The sequence below is a fragment of the Vespula pensylvanica genome, chromosome 12, assembly GCF_014466175.1.
Source record: "Vespula pensylvanica isolate Volc-1 chromosome 12, ASM1446617v1, whole genome shotgun sequence".
Taxonomy (NCBI): domain Eukaryota; kingdom Metazoa; phylum Arthropoda; class Insecta; order Hymenoptera; family Vespidae; genus Vespula; species Vespula pensylvanica.
In genome coordinates, this window is record NC_057696.1 from 5,402,931 (window position 1) to 5,426,717 (window position 23,787).

At 47.7% G+C, this 23,787-nt stretch overlaps 1 protein-coding gene across 3 annotated transcripts in view; it reads left to right on the plus strand.

The window, feature by feature from the left end:
- LOC122633465 (fasciclin-2) overlaps window positions 1-23,787 on the plus strand; it is a 63,309-nt gene that overhangs the window by 4,486 nt on the left and 35,036 nt on the right. Inside the window, exon 1 of one of the 3 annotated variants that reach the window (XM_043821372.1) lies at window positions 10,150-10,475. The exons of 1 other annotated variant lie outside the window; for it this stretch is intronic. In XM_043821372.1, coding sequence (XP_043677307.1) covers window positions 10,418-10,475 — 58 coding nt within the window. In that variant the 5' untranslated portion in view covers window positions 10,150-10,417. Of the gene's footprint in view, window positions 1-10,149; window positions 10,476-13,556; window positions 13,763-23,787 lie in introns of those variants that run through there. One more of the 3 variants, XM_043821375.1, reaches the window with a different exon arrangement.

Here is a 23,787-nt window from a genome sequence, read left to right on the forward strand (position 1 = left end):
AGAGAAAGATGGTGACAATAGCATAGAGACGATAAGCGCTTTCGAAAACGATCGTTCGAACAGGCACCGTCCATTCGCGAGAGCCAACCAAGCACGTCGTCGAGAGGAGGACGCTGTTCGATAATCCAGATACTACCTTCCATGAATGTAAATCGACAACGATGATTCCGCCACGTTGTAGCATTTATTCCGTACCGTCGAGTTACGTCGCGAGGTATCCCTTTGTTCGAACTCCGTTCGAAACGCAGTTCGATCATTAAAAATCTTCGTTTTCGAGAGAGACCTTCTTCCCCTCTGCGGCCAACTCCGCGGTTGATCTAAATATCTTAGAGCACGAGCGCATAATTATACCTACATCGCGTAATCCGATAGTTTCGATATACGCCTATCTCTATCGCGTATCGTTACGGGAACATGGAGCCGATAGAGGGATCGTTTATCATCCGTTTATACCCATCTACGTCACACGTGTAACGACTACGTCATCGATATATCATCCAAACTACATCATCGATACATAAATTATCGAATTCCACCGTTACTTCGTTATCCGATATACAAGGATATTCGAGGACGTGCTCTAGGAAAAATACGAGCTATCTTCTAAAACTCGTCGTTGTCCTGTTGATATCTTGTTTGTCGTGGCAGACGGAGTATTCCTAATCGATATCGTTGCATCTGTCAAGTTTACCCTTCCGCAGCATTAAACGCACTGTATAATTCCGCTCTGCGAGCCTCTCTCTCTCTCTCTCCCTCTCTCTCTAGTCCTTCCTAAAGCCAAACAATGCGTAACCATATTGGCACGTTTCGCGAAACATTAGAATAAATTGAATTAAACGCATCGATCTTGGACAAATATAATATCGTAACTAGCCTGTGGGCTTCGTGAAAGAATATGTCGAAATATTCCACCCGTTTATAAATTCATAAATTTTATGTGACATTTGTTACGCATCGAGCTAACGTAATTCGGAGCTATCGAGTGTATCGCAGAAAAAATTAATCGTTTGCAAAATCGGATCGTTCGTTTTCGACCTCGATGAAAAGGATATTTGCCAAAAGCAGAAGCAAAATACCTTGAGAGATATATACGATGCCGTATACCACGAGACGCGTAATGTCGACTAATTTATTGGTTAAACGTTTGCACAGTATGCAATTAATATTACAAACGAGTGTATATACGTATCACGGAAACTATATTTACCCACGGCGAACGAGATCACATTCTCGCAATTAGAATCTCTCTCGCTCTCTCTCCCGGCACTCGGATACAGATAGGAAAAGAGCAAAGAAAGATAAGAGCGAGATCGAGAAAAATTTACATTATATAGGATGGTGATATAACTTTTATTTGCAGCATATAAAAATGATGAAATGGAGTATGCGTTTATATCTTTTTTTTTTTTTTTCTTTTTTTTCAAAGTAGATATTCTTCCCTGGCGTGGTCGGAATAGCTAAGAACGTAGGCGAGAGTTATCGATTTCGTTCGAATCTCATCGTAAGCAAGCATGGCAAAGGCAACTCGTGGAGCCTGGAAGGCAGAAGACACGAGTACGAGAGGTGGGAGGTAGGAGATGGGAGGCAAACGGCGACACGATTTCGCGACGTTAACACGGATCGTCGTCCTTGGAGATCGTCCAGCCGACGGGGTGTTCGTTGCCAGGAGACTCGGAGCCACCAGACTCGGACAAAACGCCATGGAAAAGCGCCTCGTCGAGCTTTTTGTCGACGAAGAACGAGATTCCGTTTCGGTGTCTCCGACTCGCTCGTAAAAGGGATCAGAAACGATCTTCGCGCCGAACTTTCGTGCCCGTTCTCGCCTCGAAAATTTACCTTCGCGCATTGCCTACGTACTTTTGCAAAAATCGATCTACTCGACGACGACGACGACGACGACGACGACGACTAGTCGACTGGTCGACGATAAAAATGTTTGCTCGACTTTACTCGTTCTAGTTCCTTTTTGCTCTCTTTCTTTTCTACAACTTTTCCTATAAGCAAAACGGTCGTCGATTAATCATTTCGATCCTATAATTTATACATTATTATTGTAACAAACCTACTCTCTCTTTTTTTCTCTCTGTATAACGACACTATTCGAAACCAAGATCCAACCATCATGTATTTATAAAAGCACGTTTATACGCGTTAGAGCTCGAATTAGAACGTACATCGATACGTACCGTGAATTTATGATATTCTTTATTACCCTTTGCATATTTATAAATTGGGGTTGTGCGATAATAAACGCACAGAGAGATAGATAGAGAGAGAGGGGGGGGGAAGGGGGATAGAGTATTCAAGCCGCGACGAGTCGTGCCGAGATCGTGACGAAAGATTTAAAAAAAGATGACGACGGGGAATCTTTTCTATGACTTAATTTACCACTTACGCGGATTAAAATCCATTTAATCGCTCTGCTCTTTTGGAACATGGTCGCGCGAGCTAACACGCTTTCGTATCACGCGTGTACATACGTATCCCGTGGAAGAATTTGAATTTAATACGTAAATGGAGTCAATACACTCCGCTAAGGCAATAATTGCATTAGGTCGAAACGACGTTCCAGCGCGATAATTCAAGAACCCATTGCCCATCTATTTAGACGTCCACGGAGTTCCGGACGACCAAGTTCCCCTTTATTTAAGTGCCGAACGATCCTCGCCGTGCTCTTCCATCCGCGACCGATCGAGAAGCATCCAAGTAAGGAACGATAAACGATCGCGAGTCGATGCACAGAACTTGTCGTTTATTTTCGTGACGTCGTGGAGGAAACTTACTTTTTTTTTCTTTAATTACTTGCCAACGTTCTTTCTTTCCATTTGTCAGAATACTCCAGCACGGTCGAACTCGGTACGTGATCATACGTGACCTACCCTTACCCTTTCCTCTCTCCGAGCCCGAGGTATGTGTATTTTCTTTAGAAAAGAATGTTGACAGAAACGAATGAACTCCGTTTGCATAACGCACCAGTCATATTCGTAATTTGCATAGCAATTTCCGCGCTCGCTGCCTGTATTCCTTCCTCGTTTCCCCCGTTCTGAAATACTTTGCTCTATTGTATTCGTCCATGAAAGAAAAAAAAGAGAAAAAATACGAAAGCAACGATAGCGACGATAGTAATATCCCGACTCGGTTAAGACGTTGATAAGTCATAGAGAAAAGAAGTGGTTGCGTGTGACGCGCGTGGACGAGAAACGCTAGAAATTTATCCCGACGCATCGGAAACGAATGAGGAAAATATCGCATTTGTTCGGTTACGATATACCGCCCTCGTTCATTCGTCCAATCGCGCGAAACAATTTCTTCGTGTAGCACTTCTTTATCGCTGCACACGTAAAATGTCGGTATCGACAAGACGCTCGATAAAACGCGCGCATGTGTGCACGAAAAGCTACTCGTTAAAATTTCAACGGCACCGAAACGCCAAAGTTAATGTCCGTTTTTGTTACCAAAAGGAGCAAAAAAGAAACGTAGAGAAAAATCTCGTAGGCGGGTGATTCTCTGGCGAACGAATGGACAACGTAGCGTCTCTATCCTTCGCGCGCGTCCAAATTGGAAAGACGCAATTTCTCGATTATACAGAAAAGGTCAAAAGCCCGTTTCCGTATCTCCCGATTCTACTGGAAACCGAGGAAAGATAGCGCAGCATCCCTTCCTCGAACTCGCGCGCTACAAATTCGCCAAGTCCGGTAATTCCAGGATACGCCGTCGGACGAGGGTAACGAGGTTCCTGTCGGATTATCTGGCGCTCGCCGGCGACCTGGGAGGGCTGAAAGAGAGATATATGTACACGCGCGCACGTATAAACGTATATCGAGAGAGGGAGAGAGAGAGAGAGGAGAGAGAGAGAAATAGAGAGCTTGGCAGGAGGGTTCGCGTGTGCGTTGCGTATCGTTGAAACCCCCTCGGACGGCGCATCGCGGAAAATATCGATCTTCCTTCTCTTCTGGACGTTTAACAAGCGCATTACGTTAGCCCCTTTTAAAAGATCGCACTTCTGACTTCAATGGGCCGTGTAATCCGATTAGGATCGGCACAATGCACCCTTCTTCTTCTCTCTTTGTTGCAAATGTGTAACGTTCCACGCCGTTTGCATCTGCCGTCGGTCTCTCTTTCTCCGAGGATACCGAGCCACGGCCTACCTCGCGCGCATATGTCCGATTTGCATCGGGCACCGACCGAATATCATCCGACGTCGAATTTTTGTCAGACGATTTTCCTCTCGATGCGTCGTCGTTACGTTTCTCCTTTACATGGAAAATGCGTTTTTAGAGACGATTGCGGCTGACGATCGCAAGAAGCCTCTTGGTTCATTTTTCAGAAACGCTCGATAAAGACGTCGCGAAGATATTTCAATAGGGCGCGATCACTCGAAGATTCTCTGAGTAAACGCAGACGCGAATGCATCATTTTACACGATATAAAAAAGAGTTCTCCGCAGGACGATAAGCGATTCCGTTTCTAGCGCGTTATCGTCCTTTATCGCGATCGAATTTCTTAAACGAGGGACAAAGGTGATAAGGAAACATCTGCTTAAGGAACGACGAGAAGGTACGATAATCGAAACGCGCTAGAATCGAGTCGCGTAGATCCCTCCGAGTTATTCAATCGCATGGTCGCTCGGTTAATAGGCGCTACAATTTCGAGGATGTAAACTTTAATTGGCAAAAATTCCTTCGAAACTTCGGGACGACGTACTCTCTTTCTCTCTCTCTCTCTCTCTCCCTCTCTCTCTCTCTCCCTCTCTGCCTCTCTCGGGGAAAGAGAATTTCTACTTCAACGGGTTCGATAGAAAGCAGACGAGTAAAATCGTTACGGTAGAACGTCGATTGTTCCACAAGTCGATATATATCTTTTATCCGGAGTATTTCCTTTAGATAATTTTCGGACAAACCGATATCAAAACGATCGACGTTTTCGTTTCCTCCTTTTTTTTATCGTAACTTTTAGCGCAACCTCTATACCCACTTTCGTTATTAATTTCGAAAGCTGCGAAGAAAAGGGAAGAGAAATAAATGTCCGCGCGCGTACGTAAGCGCGTCTACCCTCTCCTAGAAATCTAAACTTTTTACTTCCGGCGGTCGAAAAGTGTTTATACCAGGGAGGAGAGAGAGAGAGGGGGGGGAAGGTTAAAGAAGGAGTAAGCAAGTACGCACCGGGAAGACTCGAACAATGCTGCCTTTTTACGGATAAAAAGCGGTTACTGTCTACGTTCGAAAGTTTTCCCCTCGGAGAAATAGCACCTTTCTTTCGGTTGTGCTCGTAGAACCGAATAAATGTAACTTTACCGGCACGGCGCGGCTTCCTCCTTAAGACGATTCACGACATCGCCCTTCTTTCTCTCTCCAACGAGCGATATTTCTCAACTCGTCCGTTTTGCGACCCCACCTAGTACGTTCTACGTGTCCTCGTTTTCCTTCGAGCAGCGGACCTATCGATTTGTCCCGCGGAATATTCCTGTTCGGAGAGGCGAGACGAGGAGAGCTTTGATTTTTAACGTAGATCCGACATTCTTATCTTCCTCTCGTTACCGACGATAAGTATCACGAAAAGACCGTTTCGATGTTCGCAAAGGGGAAAGCGTTAAAGCGTTGGAAAAATTCTTACGTCGACGAGTCGACGATAATCGTCTTTGCAAGGCGATTTTCGAGATACGCGTACGCGCTTTGACGTCCGTTGTCTTCGTTCGTCCTTCTTCGGCAACGTCCAGTTTCGCTTTGTGAACGCTTCCCTCTCTCTCCCTCTTTCTCGAACTAGGACGAACCAGCTCGGTCTCTTTCCTTCGCTCTCCGCAGTATCGTCGAGTCTCGTTCGCTCCAATCGAGAATACGTATACCCGCGGCAGATGCTGTCCTCGTCCGGTCGATGCGAAACCCTTTCGAGCGGAGGCGCCCGCCTGGCTGCCTGCCTTTCAGGCGCCAGCAAACCTAGTCCGAAGGAAGAGTAGCGGGAGATGGAGAGAGGGAAAGAGAGAAAATCAGCTGGTGGTGCATCTCATTCTTTTTCATCCATCTTGCGCGTCTTCTTTTTATCTCCTCTCCTCGCTCATTTTCTTTCGTTTTATCTCGTTTCATCGTTTCCGGTAGCGTTACCTCATACTTTTCTAAATCCAGGAAGCAAAATTGTATCGCGTATTTCTACGTCGTTCCTAGGTTACTTCGACCTTTTGACACTTTTCGAAACACTTTCCTCCTTCGACTTTTCCTTGGACGCGTCGATGCCTTCGAGGTCGTTCTTCGAGTCGATTTATCTCACCCTACGAGTCGTCCGTCGTTCGAGCTCACCCTCGCCTCGCCTTCCAGCTCGCTCTCTAAAAGTTCGACGAGCCTCCGAATCGCACGACGCTTTTCTCAATCGCGTTGATAAATATTTATTCAACGTTCGTGTTTTGTTCTTTCAAAGTTTCTCGACCCACCCGCGTATATTTTTCCTCTCTCTTCGTTCTCGCGAGGTCGCAATGCTTTTCTACGCAGGCAGGAAGATTTAAGTGTTTAATAACCGAGCTTCTCTCGCGGCGGAGAGAGGTGGAGAGAGAGAGAGAGAGAGAGAGAGAGAGAGAGAGAGAGAGAGAGAGAGAGAGAGAGAAAGAAAGAATTCTAGCATCGTCGACGTTCACGAGGCATGCTCGTCCTCGACGGCACTTTGCTTCCCTCCGTGGCTTACTCTTTGCCTACCCCTCTAGTTTTTCTCCTTCGTTGTCTCCTCGAAGTCTCCATGAATCGACGATACCCTCGACAGGCGTTTATTAATCGTGCCTTCCGTCGATGCCGCTCCAGAAAGCGAAGTAAAAGCTGCCGTAGGGTAGAAAATCGAAAGAGGGCTGGCTGTTCGAATAAGAAGCCGCGGCGGGGTCTTTGGCTATTCCTACGTAGGATGCCTCGGAAAAATTCTCGTCGCGGTATCGATCAACGTCGATGCGCTCTCGTGCGTTTCAACCTCAGCGCTATATCGTTACGCGTTGTTCGAATAATTCGAATTATCGGAATAATTGACTATTGGAACGTTTCGAGCTCGCGTCTCGAAGAGGCAAGAAGAATCGTTAAAAAGTTTTCTTCGCCGCTCTTTCGCTTTACGTACGAAGCGCGAGTACTCGCTCGGGTTATCTACCGCGTCGAGGTACTCGGATATTCTTCGGAATTAACGTCGCGAGGTAAAAACAACGAAGAAACTTGTCCTTTTTCCACTTAAACACGAATTACTTCCGTATATTCTTTCGTCGGGAGGTGCGAATAAAGATCGAGTCGAAAGAACGCATCTTTTCGATGCGCCGTGGTGGAGGAGAAAAAGGAACGAAGAAGATGGAAAATACGTGGGAAAAAGAGAATCGTCTTTTCGGTTCGAAGGATAAACGTTCTGCCAACGAGGAGTTTTTTACTAAAAAAAAAGAATGCCTCTCTCTCGCTCTTACTCGAGTTCGTAAACATCGCGCCACGCACCGTGACAAATGACAAATATGTAAAGGACCCTCTCTTCTCCGCTCTTTTCTTTTCACCGAGGTGGATAGTCGGTTAGCATCGTATTTCCTTGCGTCACGAGAGATGCGATGCCACGGGAGAGAGAGAGAGAGAGGGAGCAGGAGAGGGCGTACGCGAGAACATAAACCATCGCTGTGGGGTCGACGAGTTTATTTGAACAAGTACGAATCTCGAGAGAGACGAAGGGGGAGAGAGAGAGAGAGAGAGAAAGACAAAAAGGCTCGGTTTGGGCCAAGACGAAGATCAAGGGAAGGAAGGGAAACAGAAAGGGGAGAGAGGGAGGGTGTTTTTCTAAATAAGAGAAAAGCACTCGAAAGAAGCCTCGACTCTCGAGTACCGTTCGGTGTCGAAACGTAGGTTCCTCTCGCCCGAATCGAACCGCCTCTTGATTCGCCTCGCTATCGCGCCTTTTGATAGCCGCGCGTGCACGCCTTTTCATTTCTTTTCTTTTCTTTTCTTTTTACTCGTTCTCTCGAGCTCCATCATCGTCGAATCGAATTTGCGTCGATCGAAGGCAAATACGCCCTGAAGACAATTTACGACGACGACGACGACGACGACGATCGTACGATTAAATTCTAATTCGTTCGTTCGGGGAGAGTCACGCGTTCGACCGATCCTAAAGCAATATGCGAATTGCACGAGCTAATTCGCCGCGATAACTGGATTATTCGCATAAATTTGCAAATTTATCTTCGATACCGTACACAACGATACCACAGCGAACGCGAGCTTTGAACGGCTCGTACGATTCGGCTCCAGTACGAAGCAGCTTCCTCTTACGGTCGAGAGAAGCACCGTGAAGCGAGTACTTGCGCGTGTATCGGAGATGGATGCGCAGATAGACGGATAGGTATATTACGGAGAGAGGGTCGGATAATTTTCCAAGCGTCATAAGCAGATCTTTGTGCAAACGGCACACCGGTATTCTAGGCGCCTGCCTTCGACTCGAATAATGCTGCGCTAGGTGTTATCACGCGCTCGGCATTGTGTACACGAGGCATTACCGTGCGCCTAATTACGATGGAAGTATCCCAGTCGTATCTCGATAGCGATATTTGTTCGAGTTTTACGGTGCTCGATCTTCCAGATCCTCGAGAATCGTCGGACCGTTCGCGATTCTCTCTCTCTCTCTCTCTCTCGTCCTCTTTGTTCGTCGGTTTACGAGAGCCTTCAACGTCGATCGTAGTTCGCTCTTCGCAGCTAGCTACGCGATTTACTTTTTACCTCCTCTGCTCCTTTATCTTTCGTTTCGTACGCGTGTCAACAAAGAGAGAGATAGAGATGGTCGCGTCGCGATAAAGAAACGCGTCTTTGGAAACGTAGGCGATGCGCGAGGGGACAGCCCGATTCGGAAATCATGCCAGCCGTACCTGAACCAGATTACGCGATATTTCATGCCTCTTTCTTCGCGACGAATCGACTCGGACCGTTTAGAGGATTACGTTGCTGAAACGCGTATTCTCGCTCGTTTGCCACGATATTTGCCACGATATTTGCCACGGTAGCAGTCATAGCATCGTTACAAAGGTAAACGATATATAACGCAGGCGGCGTAGCTAAATATCGTTTACGTATCAGTTTCTCTCGACAGCGTTGTATTTTATCTCGCTTTACGAGCGAGAGAGAGAGGAAGCTAGGGACGGGGTCGAACGTAGCCTTTTTAAAGTAAATTTTAGCAGGAAACGTCCTAGCGTACGCGCGTAGAAACGAACTCGTCCGGTCAAACGGCGCTTTCTCTTCGACGCGCTTTTAGCCGAATACGTCTTGGCGATCGAACGTTCCGTCGCGTAGGTTGATCAGCCGACCGACGACTCTCGATAGATTCGAACGATATTCGCGGAAAGGATCGTTCGCGCGACGCTTCGAGGCGTACTCTTCGCCGAATCCGACGCTCTTCGATTGTTTAGTCGCGTAGACGCGAGTATTTGCTTTGGTAAACGTCGTCGAGCGATACCGAAAATTCGCGATCGGCTCTTCCGTCGTCGACGTTACGCTTTCTAACCTATCTTTTCGTACCGGTCACTTTGCCGACGTCAGATCGCTCTCACGGCGTTTTCTTTTCGAAAGAAACCATTTGACAAACGCGCGATCGGGACAAAGTCGCTCGTCGTTGAGAACGATATTAATTCCAAGGACGAGACGTTTCGTTGCTCGAATTCGCCGGTATTCCACCGAGTAACGGCTTTCGCGTTCGACGATGTAACAGACCGTAGCAAAGTCGGTGTTCTCTCCTTCTCCCGCATTCGAAAGCAAATTCTACGTTTCGCGGCTTTTTCTCTGGAATCGTTACCTGCACGCCGTGCGTAAACCGCGTTGCCCTTCCGTGTGTGCGTAACGTACGTTAAACGTACACGTACGAACGGAAAATGTTACACGTAGTACACGTACGTGCACGCACGCGTGCAAAGAGACGTGTGGCAGAAGAAGCGCGCGCGCGCGCGCGCGAGAGAGAGAGAGAGAGAGAGAGAGAGAAAGGATACGAGCACAGCCGAAGGTCGACGAGCTCGACCGAAGGCCGAGCCGAGCGCGTTCGCGGCGCTCCCCGTCACAGTTTGAGATCGGCCAGCGTGACGATACGACGTGGAGATCGAGCAAGAAAGAAAGGAAACGAGATAGAGAGAGAAAGAGGAGGCGCACCGTGTGGACTCTCACCTTTGCTTTTTTCCCTTCTTTTCTTGTACACGACATACAAAGTATATAACGAATTTTTATTTTACGTTCGCGATTATCAATCGTCGGTCATTCGCCGAGATAACCGAGTTCGCGTGTGGTGAAAAAACGACAGTGCGAGAGAGAGAGAGAGAGAGAGAGAGCGGAGAACGGCTAGATTCCACGATAGTAGAAGAAGAATATTTTTACCGTCGACGACGAAGAGGAAGAGTGGAAACGGAGGGGAGACGAGAAGGAAAGAAAAGGCGATCGGTTGATCCACGATGGCAGACCACGGGCATCCGGCTGCAGTTTGGCTCTTCGCGTTGTTTTACCTTATAGGTAAGCGGACGAGAGGACGAAAGAAAGGATTCTCCTCGAATTTTATCTCGCGGATTTCTTTTCTTTTCCTTTCTTTTCTTTCTTTTTCCTTTCATCGTCGAGATACCGGCAAAGGTCTCGGCTCGGCCAAGACGACGCTCTCTCTCTCTCTCTCTCAGGCGGCGAAAAACACTTGCATCTTTTTTCCTCCCCCCTCTATTCCGCCATCGGTAGATGGCGGTTACATTGCTCGGAATTCGCTCGCGATCGCGGATTCGTACGCCGTTGGCGCCTTTTCGCCGTGATTTCAACGACGTTTTTCCGCGTAAGTACGTCGTCGTTTCGGCGGCGATACGAGGGACGGAGGGAGAGGAGAAAATCGTCGCGCGATCGCGTGAGAATCGCTGCCTCGGCGAGAAAAGCGCGTTTAGAACGGTCTCGGTGCGTTCTCGAGCTTCTTCGCCGTGCGTCTTGGCGATGATTCATCGTCTTCTTTGATACGCGCGAACTCGTCGTTCGAGGCTAATTATCGACGACGGCAACGCGAAACGAAGCGTCGTATCGAGAAAGGAGACGCGCGTCTACCCTCGGTCCCTTTCCACGTACCTGCGCGGACGGAGAATTTTTCTAAAGGGCTCTCGTTAGGCCCCGCGCGCACCTGTTCGAGCGCTCATCTTACGTACGCCTTTCGAACGACCGAGAGAGAGAGAGAGAGAGAGAGAGAGAGAGAGAAATCGAGAAGCTTCGGTCGTACCTCCGGAGAAAGTCGGAGAAGCCGTTTCTAGATGATCGTCGAAAGACGAGGAGAGGAGCGGATTCGCTTTCGTTCCTTCGCGATCCGGCTTTTCTGCGAGGCCGCGCGTTAAACTCTCTTTCGCTTTCGTCCTTTGCTCTTTCCTTCTTTCTCTCGCTTCTCTCGGTCCGGTTTCAACGGCCAGCCTCGAGCTCGTCCCGGCTTCTCTCCTCTTCCTCTTCTCCTCTCGTCCGTTCGCTTTCCGAGCGTACGCGCGGCGTTTTACACGCCACTCGTGGCCGCTTGCCTCTCCGTAGATCTAATTTACGAAGGTGGCGGCGATTAGACGTTCGATTCGACGAGGACAAACGCGTTTCGTAGAAGCGGCGCCGGCAAGAAGGTTCTCGTTTCGTTCGAGGCGAGAGAAAAGCGACGGAACTCTTTCTCGACGTACAACGAACGACGAAAAGGCGAAAAGCGTATCGTATGGATGACAAAGGAGCGTCCGTTCCCTCGCGCTCGCGCGCGTGTACGGAGGAAGAAGCGGCGAGCTGGAAGAGAGAGAGAGAGAGAGAGAGAGAGGAGGTCGTCGATCTCGTAACGCGCGTATTGTCGTACCGTGACCCGCGCGTACGGATCACGGATTCTCCACGTTCCGTTCTTTCTTCGCTCGACGACGATATTTTACGCGCCCGCTGTACGCGGTACCTGCGTACGTTCGACGTACGAGGCGGCCCCTTCCTCCGACGGTCGTCGCGTCGCGAGAAACGACTCCGTACGGGGAATTTCTTTTCGTTGGGGTTTTCCGAAAGAAAGTGGACCGACCCGTGTCCGCACGCACGCGCAAACTCTTTGACTTTTTATAATCGATACGATATATTTATAATCGTAATGAGAAAAGGAGAAGGAAAGAAAGGAGGCAACGACGATTCCGTCGAGGAACGTTAACGCGAAAAGATAGCGATACGCGTATTATCTTATCGACGGGACGACGAGATAAATCGGAATCGATGGAAAACGAGTACTACCGCGGTGGTAAAATCGTATGAATCGCATCGAACGATCTCTCTCTCTCTCTCTCTCTCTCTCTCTCTCGATTTCTACGACGTGCGTCGACAGAGGAGCGCGTTTTCTAAGCGCGGAAGATACGATATCCTCTTTCGTTCTCACGAAACCTTTTTTATTTCGATCGTCGTCATGCGCGTCGCTCTCCGTGTTGAACGAGACAGCCATCTTTTTTCCCGATCTCGCAGCTTGGTTCTCGAAACCGTTTCGCTGTTTCTTTTTCTTTTTCCTTTCTCTACGACGACGAGAATGGTCGTTCGACCGTTCGACGATATCCTACTCGAAACGATTTTAATGGAGAGGCGATGGAAAAGGGTCATGAATCGATTCGTAATCACGGCGAATCGTTTGAGAGAGATAGGGGGCGGGGTGCGTCCTCTTCCGAATAGGCGTTCGCGAAGAAGGAAGATGAAAACTGGACGCGCGCGTTTTCTTCGGTCTCCCTCGCTCTTGACGAGCCGAAAGATTCGGTATGACGTCATCGAGCAACCCGTAGGATCAAACGGTTAAATACTTGACGCGAATTAAATCCACCGCCCACCCGTGGCGTTCGTCGAAGGCACGTCGGACGGTGACTTACTAAAATAACAGACGCTGTTATTTGACGAGAGGAGAGGAGGCGTATGCGTCGCGTCGGTGAGCGCGGAACTTTATCCTTAAATTCGGTGCGGATTTTGCCTTAATTGTCCTTTGACGTTCGTCCCTCTTTACGATCGTACGTCGGTACGTTCGTAAGAGAGACGAATTGCGAAGCTCGGATCGCTCCTCGAGACGTCATCGCGCGATTCTTTCGTTTCCTCCTCGCGTCGCATTTTACGAGGCCGTCGTGGAAATAGACTCGATTAAAATATTCCGGCCCGGACGCACCGTCGTCCGTTTCTTCCTCGTTCTTGTTACCATTAAAGCGGTAGGAAGAGGAAGATCGCTGTTCGAAATCATTCCCGGTGCCCGGCTTGAAAAAAAGAAAGGCGAAGAAGGTGATATATCTTTGGGAAAGGCGAGAAACGATAGACCTTATCTCTCGGGATAAGCCAGACGTTCCAGGTAATTAAAACCCTCTTGGCACGCATTTCCTTCCTGTTATCTCTCTCGTTCGCTCGCTCGCCCGCCCGCTTCTTTTATTTTCCCAAGCGCGGAACCCGATCCCAACGAATACGTATACGAATACGAAACGGCTTCGAACGAAAACGTTCCTTTTAAATTGCTCGAGGAGAGAGAGAAGCTACGCTGCGTACTCCTCTTCGACTATACGATTGGATTCGCTGTCCAGCTCTCGCGGTCTTTTCCAATTCAAAACGCATCCCTTCGCGACGAAGAAATGGAGGAAGGACGAAAGGACGGATCCGTCGAATTTCAATGCCTGTCCTTGCGCGGATTTTGTGGAAACCTGTTTTGGGCTTCTGCCGGCAACCTGCCGCGTGCACCTGTACGGACAAAGGGCCCCTTCTTCAACTTTTCAACGGACCACCGAGTGCCGCTTCCCCTTCGAGATAGTGCGTGCCTTTCGTAGGTAGGTAGGTAGGTAGGTAGGAAGGAAGGAAGGAAGGAAGGAACGTCCTCGCTCTATATCGGGTGTCTGAACTAAATCGTGAGTCGTCGAGCGATTCGTCCCGAATGTAAAACTCGATAAAAGTGGGAAAACCGCGTTGGCTCGATCGAGAAACGACACGGACAGACGCATTTGCGCGGTAGAATGGCGTTTGCAATTATCGGAAACGGTTTCTCCGTCCAGCGCGGAAATCGGAGTCGATGTTGCACTTTGGTTTACCGCGCGCGAATTAGGAAAAACGCGAGATCGTCGAAAATTACCGTTCGACTCTTCTCTCTTTCTCGATCGCGTATCGTATCGATCGGGAATCGGATCCTCGTCGTCGAACCCGTCGTTTTCTACGATGCCGTGGAAATTTATCTCGAAGGCCGTAAACCGTCCTCTCTCCTCGATATCCTTTCGCTCTTTTCCGACCCCGTTGGAGCAAGTCTCTCCTTGGAGGAGTTTTCGTAGTCGATACGTCGAAATATATCTCAGGATCTTTGGTGTTTCGTATCGAACGATCAAGTTCGACTCGTCTTTTTTCTTCTTCATCCCGATACCGAGCTAGTTTAGCAAAAATTGGTTCGTATCGGTTTGGAGAATCGCGACGCGACTCGCAGAAAGGTCTTTTCCGTCGTTTTGTCTCCTCGCGCGTTAAAATCGATCGACGGCGCGAAATTCGACGAAAGAGTCCTTTTTAATATTTTTTTTTTCAGCCTTTTAAAGAACCTCGTCGTTTTGCCTCCGAGGGAGAACCATCGCGACGCTTTCGCCATCGTCTCGCTCCGAACTTCGCGTCTCCTTCGAGCTTTATCGGCACTTTTTTTTTTTTTTTTTTTTTTAAAGAGAAACGGTCGCCTAGTCTTTTTCCTCGTGCCTCGTCGAGAAGCGAATCGCGCGGTAAACGCGAATTAGGCCGATTCGACGAAAGCTGGAATCTTTATTTTCTTTTTATCATTTCGCATTCCTTTTTCTCCTTTTATTAAAAATTCTCTTCGTTCTCTATTGTTACCGATCGTGCATTCTAGATTCAAAGGGTCGTGGAAAAGGGCGTAAGGAAAAGTAAATCTTGGTACGAGTCCGCATTGAAGTAAACGCTTTGAAACGAGCTCGTTTCATCTTTCTCTCTCCAATTTGTTGAAATATCTGGTCCTAAGTGGTATTCAAGCTGCGCACGAGCGACCTCGGTAGAAAGGAACACTCGCGTCGCTCCTACAGGATATATACCTACCTACCTACGTACGGGACTTTTGCGCTGGCTTATTAAAATTGAAGCCTTCCCATAGAACTTGCTCCGCTTGAATTTTTTTTCAAACTCGTACGAACGACGAAACCGGCATAAATCGCTAGACCGTCTCGCGTCCGCCAGTGCTTCATAATTTTCTGATAAAGCTAGACACGCGCGTTAACGACTTTGCGTATGACCGTCTCTCTCTCTCTCTCTCTCTCTCTCTCTCTCTCTCTCTCTCTCTCTCTCTCTCCTTTTTCGTCGTAATTTTACGCGCGACCGATAACGAGAGCGACGAGATAATCGATAAAGCATCGATGAGATATGGATAATTGAGCGAGAGGGGAAGAAAGAAGAAGAGCCCGATGACCAAGAAGTTTGCGTTCTCTTTAACTGGCGTAATCGATGAATGATTTCTAGATTTTCCGTGTATCGGTGACTAATTCTCGCCAGTGTTTGCGATTCTTTTCCACGAAGAAGACGTTTCAACTTACTTTCCGATTCGAGAGTATCCTCTCGGGAACGATAAGATCTTCGAGGTCGACCGACGTCGGTTCGATAATTATATTTTTAACTCGCCTAATCTTAATCGTTTTAGAAACAATTCCCAACGTTATCTACTTTTTATTTTGTATTCTGTCAACTGTCCTTTTTTTCTTTTTCATTCTACCTGCAATTCCTTTCCATTTTCTCTTCCTCTCTCTATTCCTTTTCCCATCCAAAGGATCCTGAAACAAACGAAACGATCGAGGATCGTCGACGGTTACTATAAATATTTATTCTTCGCTGCGGGCTATTGCCAGCAAATATTTGGCCGTATTACGGCGGTAGCAGCGACAAATAATAGTCGGGAGTGTACCTCTAACGATATACGAGAGAGAGAGAGAGAGAGAGAGAGAGAAGCTGTGTACCATAAACGGGGCCGGTCGAGCGAATAATTTATTACCAGAGCGCGGTGCGCAGCGAGATTTGCATAAAACAGGGGTTTTCGCGCGGGAATCGATCGAAAATTGTAACCTTCCTTCTCTCACCCTGCTGCGTTCTAAAAGAGAACGTGGAACGTCCTCTAGCCCTTTCTCTCTCGTACGAGAACGTGGCCAACGTCACGCCAGCAGGTAGAAAACGCAGCTTACACTCTCGATCGAGGGTCATCGGTTCGATTAATAAATTAGTACGGCGCATCGAATCTCGTAATTATCGAAAATCCAGGGAGCGTAGGGTGCGTCGTGAACTCTCTCTCTCCCTCTCGCGCGCGCGCGCGCGCCCTCGCTCCGTTGACCGTAATGCGTTGCACGTACGAATCGTGGTAAAGGGTCGCCCGTTCGTTCCTCTCTCTTTGTATCGCAACAGACCAAACAGACTTTCCCGTTTATCGATCTCTTTCATCTCCGCATCTCGCTCTCGGCCACTACATTTCGATCCTTTACATTGTCGTTGCACGCTCGTGCGAATCTTGCGTAAAGTCGATCGTCGCTTGGAAGGACGTCGTTAACGAGTCCGAGGGAAATCGTCATCCTCCTTGTTAACCTCCGTCACCTCGCGATGAGTTATCGAAAATGAAACGAGGAAAAAGTTTCTAATAATCGTCGAGTCCTCGGAGACCAACGGCTTTTTCACGGAATGCCCGGCAAACGATCGAAGGCTATTAAAAGTTTCGATGTTGTAAACCGAGATGAAGGGTGAGAGAGGTATTGGCGGTAAATGGCGGGGCTAGAAGGCACGCTACTTCGAACGTTTCCTTATCGACGAGGATAAAGGGATTATCTGTTTTATTCGGGATAGAACAGCCCCTCTTTCCTTCCTTTATTCTTTCTTCGCTTCTTTCCCGAGCCTTCTGGGCGTTGTCGCGACGGCGAAGAAGAAAGAAAAAAAGAAGAAAAGTAGAGCGTAAGTAGAGATCGAGGAGGAAGATGTCTGGGTCCATTCGATCGCGCTTATGAGATCGCGGCCGAGTATCGAAGTTACGAACCGAGACCTCGATCGGATGGCGATACTCGTGCCGCTTCCGAGTCGATTCCTCGAAAATTCCTCCCTTTTCCGTGATAGGATCAGATTTCTTTTTCGTTCTTTTCCACTTTTCCACTTGTCCTTTCCTCTCCTCGTCGTAACAAGCGGTGATACGTCGGTCGCGTATTCGTTTCGTTCGTCTCAACGTCGTCCTCGATAATTTGCCGGCTTTATTTTTCGAAGCTTATCGTCATTAATCGCGTCATCGCATCCTGTATGGCCCGTATTCATCCAACGACAGAGAGAAAGAGAGGCGAGAGAAAACGGCCGAAGGGTGAGAGAAATCGAATTTCGCTTAATAAACGATGTACGCGGAGAGTACGATCGGTTCGATGCGCGCGAATGCACGAAAGGATTCTCTCGCTCTCTATTCCGCGGTCGTCTGTTTCGAAATTGGATATGTATTTCATGTTTTATTTCGCGTCTTTCGTCGAACGTTCGATACAGGGACGTCGTTAACGTCGCGATTAGTAGTCTCGTTAATCGATTATTTCGTTCGTAGAGGAACGTTCGTAGTAATAAATTTCCCGATCAACGTCTTCATTCATTCATCCGGTCGATCCTTCTTTCCCCCTCCTCTCCTCTTTCGAGGCATTTATTTTCGAAGCGCCGTCGCGTCGCGTAGTCGCGATTCATCATCGACTTTTTCGTCGTGCCACCCGTTCGATGCTTCGTCAAAGGAACGATTTATTTATTCTGGACTCCAAATATTTACCCTCGGATCGCGCGGGGGGGGGAGGGACGCGATAGAGCGGGAAGGGCGCTGGACGAGCAGGAGAGAAGCATTTTTGAGAGGAATGAAAACGGAGAGAGAGTTCGTTGTAATTAATAGCCCGCAAAGTCCTACGACGATAAAAAAGAAATGGAAAAGAAGGGTATTAAAAGGGCGGAGAAGAGAAGGACGCTCGTTTTCAATCGAATGGAACGTAATTCGGTTGCTTGATTTCTTTGTGAATAGAGCTTGATTCGCCTGCCTCCTTGCGTCGTCGTCGTAGCCATCTCGTCGGTCTACGACAGACGAATGAGGGATAGAGAGAAGAGAGAGAGAGAGAGAAATCGCGCAAAGGGCCCATTTTGATGGATCGCTCGATGGCTCTACCCACGTTGCGTTTCGACGAATCTCGCGTTTCTTCCCGTGGGATCTGACCGGACGTAGACGCGACATAGAAAGGCACTCAACCTAAGATGCGAGTTTCTAATCGGGACATTTTCCTACCCACGGATTTTTCTTCGAGTACATTCGTTTTCGAGAACGGATCGTGTCCTCCACTCTTACCGATAACGACGTAGCCGCGCGATCGAACGAATCTCTTTCGACGGCGACAAAAGTCCTTAAATCGTTTTCGTAATCGTGGACAGACGGTATTGGGAATCGCACGCGGATACTCGCTGTGGGATTTTCGAGCGCGAAAGCGTCGATATATACGTCGTACCGCGTGCAAGGGACGACGAAAGAAAATACAATAATTGAATTTAGATCGAAGGGCTGTGCAGTCGCTCTCTTTCTCTCTTTACGGTCGCTTCGTTTCCTCGATTAATTTGTGAGGCTTCGCTCGCGTGTCTATCCTCATCTTTGCTCCCTCTACCTCCGGCCTTTTTCTCGGGATTCCTCCCTTGTAAGTCTTCCGCGCTAGGAAAAACATCGTCCGATGACTCTGCATCGTTTTCTTTGCCGTCTCGCGCTTCGTCTCTACCCTTGGCCTTTCTCCCGATCTAGACGCGTTCGACGATCGAATACGCGCGCCGGACTCCTCTCTTCTTTCGCCTTCTCTCCTCGGGGACGATCGATGGGAAAAGTAGAGAACGATAACGATTCGGTGCGGTTATTACGCGTCCTCTTCCTTGTCCCCTCACTCTACCGTTTCAGTTGTCGCACGAGGATAAAAATAGAGAGAAGGTTTTTCGTTTCTGTTCCCCCGACGATTTTTCCTTTCTTTTTTCTTGTCCACTTTTTAAATTGCAACTTGCGTCGTCGTCCTCGGGGCAATGGAATGCGTCGCGGAATTTACGAACGTGCGTGCGAAATGAATTATTAATGACTCCTGCTCGCGTGTGCGTGCGTACGCGCGTGAGCGTCTACGTACGTACGAGAGAAAAAGAGAGAGTAATTCGATAGAGGCTGCACGGAGTACGTCCTATCGTAAATAAAGTATTTTTCATTAGGCACTTTCATTACTCTCGCATTACCGTTGATAAAAATGTGTATCGACGGTGTAGAGAGGAATCTGTCTATAATTTTTAGGATACGAGGAATCTCTCGTCCGTTCCCTCGTGGTCCATCGTTCGATAAAACGGTCGGTAGCCAAGGATATATTCTTTCTGCATTTTCATCTACTAAAGAAACGTATATGCCCGTGTATATATATGTATACACATACATCGTTGATCAGGAAGGATCATTTTTACGCGAAACGAAGTCGAAAATTCGCGAGTTCCGAATATTAGCTCGACCAAGCTGAGTCGAAAAACGCAATCGAGACAGAGAGAGAGACAGCGAGAGCGAGAATCTGGTAATTTCTCTAGAATTAACGAAGGAAGTGTGTACCTTTTAGCGAATTCCGTACCTCGTCCATTGCTCCGAAGGACGCGATCGTTCGCGAGAGCTTCGAGCACTCGAGAGTATTTCTCCGACAGGTTGTTGTCGCTCTTTGCGAAAGAACCTAAGGAGGAAAAGGCAGTAAAGGCTCGTACTTTTCCACGTATATTTGCAAAGCCTCTAATTTTTTTTTTTTTTTTTTGAATTTCGACGATGGAGATCGTCGTTGAATCAAGATTCGTCGAATTTTGCGACGAAGTAGAAACTGCGATTTTCAGCTCGCGCAAAAATCACGACCGGTTCGTATCGTCGACGGTGATGGTAGGTAGCGCAGGCTTCCATAACGTGACACTAACTACTTGTATTTAAGGGCGGACAAAGCGTTCGTAACTCGAGTAGCAGGAAATCTCTCGCAATTCCGTGCCTCTTACCGTCTCTCTTTGTCGTTGCAGCGGACTCTTCGATCCTCCTCGCGGCCCATCTTTCATGGCTCGAGGCGAGAAGTGGAAAGAGACGAGGCAAACGGAGCGCGTTTCGAGGGTCGCGCGTACCGTAAAAAAGAAATGAAATTCCTCTGCTTTTCCACGAGTCGCGGCGCGTTGGCCTAGTGGACGTTTTGCGGAAATACGAGAGTCTTCGTTACGAAAGGAGGATACGGAGCGTACTTTTCTCTCTCGCTTTCCATCTTTTGCAGTACACTTTGCCGGAATCGTTAAAAGGCTCGTCTCTCGTGACTCTCGGCGGGATCTTCTTACGTGGATCGGATTTTGAAAGATTATATCCGACGTATACGTCCGTACGTTAACCGTAATATCGCGATCGTCGTCGTCTTCTCGGTATCGGTCTCTCTCGCTCTCTCGCCCGTGAAAGATCACGTACACGTTCCGAGGGTCTTATTCTTTTTTTCCCCAACGTTGGAAAATAACAATTTCCTACTTTTAAGTTTTTCTAGAAAATCCGGGTAATTAAAGCTGACGAATGAGTCCCGAACTCGACCTCGACCAATGTTGGAACTTTACATCGTTTCTCGTAGTCGAAGAGTAAACGTGAAAAAGTAAGAAGAAAAGAGAGAAAGAAAGAGGGCTAATTCTTTTTCTACGACTCGAAAGCGTTCTCGGTAAAAATTTTACGAGTTCGCCTTGCTGCTCGTCGTTGTTGCCGCTGCTGCTCATTGAAAAAGTACGAAGGAAGATTAATCGAGCTAGGAAGAAGTCGAAACATCGAGCGGATTTATTAGAAAGTTTTTAGGAGAAACTTCTTGAGAGTTACGAGTGGTAGAAACGGAAAGAGAAATTGTAACGGCAATTGCGATGTAGCGATGCTAGTAGGTACTGTTAATTTTTCGGGACACGCGCTTCAACGATCTCGAATGAAATCGTGAAAGACGGAATGAGAAAATTCGAGACAACGGCGAAGCACACTTTGTGCTTCGGGCAATTCCGAAATTACCTCGAAACTGGTTCAATTTGCTCTCTCTCTCTCTCTCTCTCTCTCTCTCTCTCTCTCTCTCGCTCGCTCCTCTTTCCTTCCTAGTTACATTGTTTTCGTTCAGCGAAAGAAACGAAAAGAAAGACGCGCACAACCCGCTCACGCTCTCGAGAAAGAGTAGAAATTTTAGAGGTTCCTACGACGAAGTGCCGCTCGCGGTGAGATCTTTTCTTTTTTCTTATCGTTTCGTCTCCGACGAAAGGAATTAACAGTGGTCTTTTACGCTCATTCCGCAATTTTTCCAAGCTTCTCTTTAATTCGATCTCTTTTAAACGTATCCGGTGTTCGGCCACCGGGTCGAAACTGAACGAAGTGAATTTTGGGAAATTCGTTACCTCTGTCGTTACTCCTCGAGTGACAAACGGGCCGATTGCGAGTGTCAGCTTGGACGTTCGCAAAAATTGGAAAAATGGAAGACGAACGGTTGCGAGAACGATACGAAGATCTTTTTTTTTTTTCCAGACAGATAGGAGATCCATCGAAGCTCATAAATCTTTTGGCGCGATCTTTGATTCCGCGTTCGGAGCATGGAATCGCGAGTCTACTTGTTATCGTCCTATTCTAATTGGACAGATAGATGTTTTCAATAGCTGTCAAACCGCAAGCGTTCGCGTTCGAGCTTTATTGGAGAATACTCGAGTGATACTTGGATAAAAAAAAAGGAATAAAAAAGCGAACGAATAAAGAAACAAAAGTAAACTACCCTTCGATTTTGATTTTTCCATTCGTCTCTCCCTTCTCGTAATCTCGATACGTCTTTTTTTTTAATATTTTCCCGCTCTCGCTATTCTTTATATATATAACTCCTCCGCCGTATCTCTCTACGTCGAAACGCGTTGGCAGAAAGCCGAGACAAAGGGAATGAGATATCAAAAGAGCTCGTCGTGTGTCGCGTCTTATCGGTCTCCTCTTTGAGAAAGAGAGAAAGAAAGTGCGGTGACCGTCGACGTGGTCGTCGTCGTCGTCTTCGAATATAACGGTGGTGGTCGTCGAAGTACTACCTATTCTCGTGGTCGCACACGTGTTTCGCCTACGTTGTGCAACCGAAACTCCCGTGTGAACGCTACTTCCATGCTTTCCCAAACGCGTGCCACCGATCCCCACTCGCGTCACACGAGTCCACGCGAATCTAGTCGACGATTTTTTTTTTATCTCGGCGCTTGGACGAGACGTTGGATTACTTCCAGAATTTTTTTTCAGGATGTGGGAATTTCGGAAACAGTTTGCGTTTATTTTTTCGCATTCATCGCGATTCGATAACGAACACGGTTGGGGAGCGATCCGACAAAGACGTGATACGGATAATAGCTCTTGAAATTGATCGTATTTGTTTATCGAGGGTATCTACCAAATATCGGATTGGTCTTAACAGGGAGTACGTACATTCACGAGGAAACGCTCGATAGCGTCGATAATAACCGGATTCTTCCGATTCTCTCTCTCTCTCTCTCTCTCTCTCTCTCTCTCTCTCTCTCTCTCTCTCAATTTCGACGTAACTACCCCATATTAGCGGATCGGAGACTAATACGTACGCGCTGCAGGAGTCGATAGGATTCCGGTCTTAATTACGACCCAATAATCTCTGACTCTCCCCAGGCCGAGGGGAAAATCGGGTAACGTCGACAACGAAAGAAAAGAGAGAATTAACCGTCGAGGCGAGTATGAAAGGAGAAACAAATCGTTCGCTTCCTTCTCCTCCGACAAAGGTAAATTTTTCTTATAGTGCTTTCCCTTGATTCGCTCGATAAATAGAAAGAAGATAGCTACGAAATATACGTTGCACGTACGCATCTACGAAAAGAACAAAAAAAAAATAATAATAAGAAATTAAATCAAATATTCGACGGGGAAAAATGACGGTTAATTTTCACTTCGTTAGAACGCCAGGGCGTATTTCCTCGATTTCTCGCGTCTCTCTCTCTCCTTTCTCCCTCGATACGAAATCCCCGGGGATCCAGGAAGCACCCTCGCTCTCTCTTTTCCTCTTCGGTTCGTTTCTTCCACCCTTCGCTTCCAGACTCCCACTCCACCCCGTGTCTCTTTCGAATTATATCCTTTGAATCTACAATTATGGAGCGGCACTGGCATGCGGGACACGTTTTCGCGAAAGTTTGCGCGCCGAATACTAAAGCCACGTGGGCAAACAGGATCAATACCCGAAGGAGAGGGGAAGAAGAAGGCAGGCTGCGATATCGTACGTGTTCTTTGGTTGGTCGACCGCTCGTTCCGCTTGCTTTCTTCCTTCCTTCCTTCCTTCCTCGCTTTTCCTCCACCTTCTTGCCTTTAGCCGTTCGCTTTTTTCTCTTTCATCGTTCTATCTTTTGTTCGTCTTATGCGACCTCGCGAACGATCCGCCCGCTACGGAGGAACGGTTCTCTCTTTTTCCGTAGGAGAGATGCGACGCGCGATTCGAAATTCTATTTGGCTCGTCTTTGATTCTCTCGCGTCTGCTCTCAGAGATTTTCTTTCGTTCGAGTAATCGATCGTCGGACGTAAAGTCGGACCTTGTTGGAAAATATTTTGTTCGAAAAAGTAACACGCGCGTCATCCGATAGTTCGCGACGCGAAAAGCGAGTGCCTCCGACGAGCGAATGATTCGATAAAAGGTACCTTTCTTTCTCTCCCTTTTACTTATCTCTTATGAGGCGGTATCTCGAGAAGATAACGCACTCGTGTCTTCGGTTCCACTTCCCCTCCATTCCCCCAATACATATTTTTCATTCAAGCGACGACTCCTTTTAGTCG